General features: G+C 38.5%; 1 protein-coding gene across 1 annotated transcript; it reads left to right on the top strand.

Annotated features, from left to right (window-relative positions):
- Positions 1 to 931: 931 nt before the first annotated feature.
- Positions 932 to 1864, top strand: LOC114621746 (olfactory receptor 2D3-like). Its single transcript, XM_028768106.1, has one exon. The coding sequence runs from the start codon at positions 932 to 934 to the stop codon at positions 1862 to 1864; it is 933 nt and encodes a 310-aa protein (XP_028623939.1).
- Positions 1865 to 4781: the final 2917 nt, after the last annotated feature.

Genomic DNA, 4781 nt, shown 5'->3' with positions numbered 1-4781 from the left:
GGACACCCACTCCATCTTCATGTTCCATCACTTACTTTCTCTACTCCTTTCTGGTCACTTATCCTTTATCTTGTATCCAGTCATCACACTGACTGTTGCAGATATACACCAAACTATAGTGACTGTGTATCCTGCCTGGCTTCTGAATATTTCACCAATGCCTGGTTTCCTGCCAATGCACACATCCAGTTAATTGCAGTCTGCCAAGCTGCAGCATGAATGAAGCCAAGTACTATTAGGACACATAAAACATTGTCCTTTTTAGACAGTTCTTATAACTGCCTCTGGACTTCATGAAAGAACCCTTATGTTATACTGCCTAATTTTGATCATATGTCTTCCATTTGTTTATACACTATAACAAAGTTATAACTTTGTAATTTCTCTTTGAGAGAGTGTTTCTGGAGAAGATGAGAGAGAATTCCATTAAAAGAAAATTGAGATGATTATTGGCATCTGATATTTGATTAGATCAAGGCTAACTTATTCTCTGTTATAAGTAAACTGGAAGGTAACACTAGAACTTTCTCACCAAAGGAAGGATTCTTTATTGTTTCCCAAAGCCATATAATATATTTGTACCTTCAATATATGATCTTAATATTTATCACAATGTGTAATTTTTCATGTTAGATTAACAACATGGAATTGATCTGAAGATGTTTTCTGGAATTATTCACACAAGGATTGAACAATGGCTCCATAGATAATAGCACTCTGTCATCAAGGATTGCTGAGAATGGTCCTGTTTTCAATGTATCTATCAATCAACTTGCTTTAGGAACAGTATAGCTATGCAGAAAAAAATGATTACAATGATTTTTTAACCAATTTCTTTTCTTCCCATGGCATTTTTACTGTCTGGATTTGACCATCATAGTCAACATTTGATTGTTCTGTCTGTATATGCTGACTTGTGGGAGTAGTATCCATGGGCAAACTAAACCACACTTATCTGACTGAGTTCATCTTGTTGGGCCTCTCTTCAGATCATCAGACGCAGATCCTGCTGTTTGTGGTATTTCTCATCATCTACCTGATTACTGTGTTGGGGAACCTGCTCATCATACTCCTCATTCATGTTGACTCCCGACTTCATACACCAATGTACTTCTTTCTAAAAGTCCTCTCATTGAATGATCTCTGTTTCTCTACAACCATTGTTCCAAAGATGCTAGTTCATTTTCTAGGTGTCAGAAAGACCATTTCATTTGTAGGGTGTTCAATGCAAATGTTTTTTTTCCTCATAATGGGGTGTACAGAAAGCTCTCTTCTTGCAGTCATGTCATATGACCGCTACATAGCTGTCTGCAAGCCCCTGCACTACTCCACCATCATGACACATAAGGTTTGTGTTCTGCTAGTTGTAGGATCATGGGCTAGTGGAATATTTGTGTCTGTAGTAGATACCTCATTTACTTTATGCTTGCCATACCAGGGACCAAACCTAATCAATCATTACTTTTGTGAGCCTCCTGCACTCTTAAAGCTGGCTTCAGAAGAAACCTACACAGCTGAAATGGTCATATTTGCAATGGGTATAATGATTCTCCTAGGTCCTGTCTCTCTTATCCTTTTCTCCTACTGGAATATTATCTCCACTGTGGTTCAAATACAATCAGGTGAGGGGAGGCTCAAGGTCTTCTCTACTTGCAGTTCCCATTTCATTGTTGTTATCTTCTTTTATGGTTCAACAATATTTACCTACATGCAGCCAAACTCAAAGAAAATGAATGAAAAGGATAAGGTAATCTCAGTATTCTACTCAGTAGTAACATCCATGATGAACCCATTCATTTATAGCTTAAGGAACAAGGATGTGAAAGAGGCATTAAAGAAAGTAGTTAAAAGAGAGATAAGATAGAAGAATATAAGAGATAATCAGGAGTATAGGCTATTCTGAAGTCCATCAACGTCTTAAACACGTTTTGTTGTGAACTATCTCTAATCTGAGAGTAAAGTTCATTCATGTGTACCAAAGAATGTTTCTGTAATCTTGTTCACAATTATTTTTTGTGGTTATGACTCACTTAATTTGTGACAATTCTCCTATTAATAGTAAAAAAGTAAATAAAATAAATTTAAAATAGTGAAAAAATTCTATAAACTGCGATTTTTATGAACCAATTTAATTCCACCATGGGACATTTCTTTTAGCTTTAAACCCTACAGGTATTTACCAAACTCATACTACCATCGTTATTCGTAGCCATCTTTGCTGATTATAGTTTTAATCCATAGATATCCAAACTACTTCTATAACTGGGTATAATGGCACAAATCCATAATTTAAGTATTCATGAGACCAATGCAGAATGATATTCACAGTTTAGACAAGCCTGAGCTATATAAGGATTCTAGGGAATCCCAAAACAAAAATTAAGACCTTGTCTCAAAACCAAATAGGCAAAGTATCCTGATAGTCAAGTCAACTCTCAGTAGTGGATCTGCTGCTACAGAAAAAGAGTTTGTTTTTCATCCAGAACACATCTTTAATATTTCCCACACTCCTTACACCAAGACTGATTATTGGTTCTAGAGAACTAAGATTGAGAAGCAGCTTTCTCCATCAGAACTGTTGTGAGAAATCTGTCTACTCTAAATACCAAAGCAGCCCCTCCCTAGACAAGTTCTCCTTTCTTATGCAGGTGGATAGAAATAATTGTATTGTTATTTTTATCACCTTCTCTATGGAAAGTAGACTACACTGGTTGACACATTTTCTCTTTGAGCACAGTTGGTTCCTGTAGTACTATATGTAACACAGGGCGGGAACAGTGTGGATAAGATAGTCTCTAGGTTCTTGCTAGAGTTCCAAATGTAACATTCCCTCCTTTTCAAAGAAAATACAATAATATTTCATTCACTATACTTCAATAACAATTCAATTGTAGGCTGAAGTGAAATGAAGCCTACTCTTGGTTGATGTCTAAGGATACTACTTGTCCCCATCCTTGGTCTCAAAAGCCATGACAATGTAAGCTAGAGTCATCCTAGTGTTGTTCATTTCTCCTGGAAGGACTGTGGTGGCACAGACACACCCAATCTTCTATGCATCTTGTCTTAGGCTTACATATATCTTCTAGTCGTGTACCACCTTTCTACCATGGAGCCCTTTGTAAGGATTCTCCTCATGAAAGAACATTGCTGCTCATTTTAGGACCCCCCTCCACCTTTTTCACAAAGTGGGGAGAACTCAAAAACACTTTATTTTCCCCGAAGCTGCTTATAATAGAATTAGCCTCTCATTTTGTGATAATCTCTTAACATATATAAAAACAAAGTGATTGAATGTTACAGAGCGGAGAGAGTGAGGAGGCTGCGTCTGGCTCCCGCTCTCACAGCCATTGCAGTACATTGAGCTCCATAGACACAGCGCCGGGGCAAGCGAGAGCCGGACGGGCACTGGGCGACTCTGTGCCTCGCGGAGGAAAATCAACTAAAGATGGGCAAAGGAGATCCTAAGAAGCCGAGAGGCAAAATGTCCTCATATGCATTCTTTGTGCAAACCTGCCGGGAGGAGCACAAGAAGAAGCACCCAGATGCTTCTGTCAACTTCTCAGAGTTCTCCAAGAAGTGCTCAGAGAGGTGGAAGACTATGTCTGCTAAAGAAAAGGGGAAATTTGAAGATATGGCAAAGGCTGACAAGGCTCGTTATGAAAGAGAAATGAAAACCTACATCCCTCCCAAAGGGGAGACCAAAAAGAAGTTCAAGGACCCCAATGCACCCAAGAGGCCTCCTTCGGCCTTCTTCTTGTTCTGTTCTGAGTACTGCCCAAAAATCAAAGGCGAACATCCTGGCTTATCCATTGGTGATGTTGCAAAGAAGCTAGGAGAGATGTGGAACAACACTGCAGCGGATGACAAGCAGCCCTACGAGAAGAAGGCTGCCAAGCTGAAGGAGAAGTATGAGAAGGATATTGCTGCCTACAGAGCTAAAGGAAAACCTGATGCAGCAAAAAAGGGGGTAGTCAAGGCTGAAAAGAGCAAGAAAAAGAAGGAAGAGGAAGATGATGAGGAAGATGAAGAAGATGAGGAAGAGGAGGAAGAAGAGGAAGACGAAGATGAAGAAGAAGATGATGATGATGAATAAGTTGGTTCTAGCGCAGTTTTTTTTCTTGTCTATAAAGCATTTAACCCCCCTGTACACAACTCACTCCTTTTAAAGAAAAAAATTGAAATGTAAGGCTGTGTAAGATTTGTTTTTAAACTGTACAGTGTCTTTTTTTGTATAGTTAACACACTACCGAATGTGTCTTTAGATAGCCCTGTCCTGGTGGTATTTTCAATAGCCACTAACCTTGCCTGGTACAGTCTGGGGGTTGTAAATTGGCATGGAAATTTAAAGCAGGTTCTTGTTGGTGCACAGCACAAATTAGTTATATATGGGGACAGTAGTTTGGTTTTTGTTTTTCTTTTCTTTTGGTTTTATTTTTGGATTTTTTTTCCATCTTCAGTTGTCTCTGATGCAGCTTATACGAAGATAATTGTTGTTCTGTTAACTGAATACCACTCTGTAATTGCAAAAAAAAAAAATTGCGGCTGTTTTGTTGACATTCTGAATGCTTCTAAGTAAATACAATTTTTTTTATTAAAAAAAAAAAGCAAAGTGATTGTGGGCAAAAAAATGAGGTGGAAGAGGGGAAAATAAAAGGGGGATGATGAACTTCAAATTAGCCATATTGACCTCTATCTTTTCCAGATTCAGTGGTCACAAATGTTTTGCATGACCAAAGAGGATGTATTGCACCATAGTAGATCTGGACAGGAGGGTATGCGGG

The sequence above is a fragment of the Grammomys surdaster genome, unplaced genomic scaffold (genome assembly GCF_004785775.1).
Source record: "Grammomys surdaster isolate TR1022 unplaced genomic scaffold, NIH_TR_1.0 184, whole genome shotgun sequence".
NCBI classification, from domain to species: Eukaryota; Metazoa; Chordata; class Mammalia; order Rodentia; family Muridae; genus Grammomys; species Grammomys surdaster.
The sequence above is the reverse complement of the archived record's forward strand: the minus strand, read 5'-3'. Positions and strand labels throughout refer to the sequence as shown.

What these genes read in the sequence shown, in the direction of transcription:
- LOC114621746 (XM_028768106.1), top strand. Translation starts at nt 932, where the DNA reads ATGGGCAAACTAAACCACACTTATCTGACTGAGTTCATCTTGTTGGGC.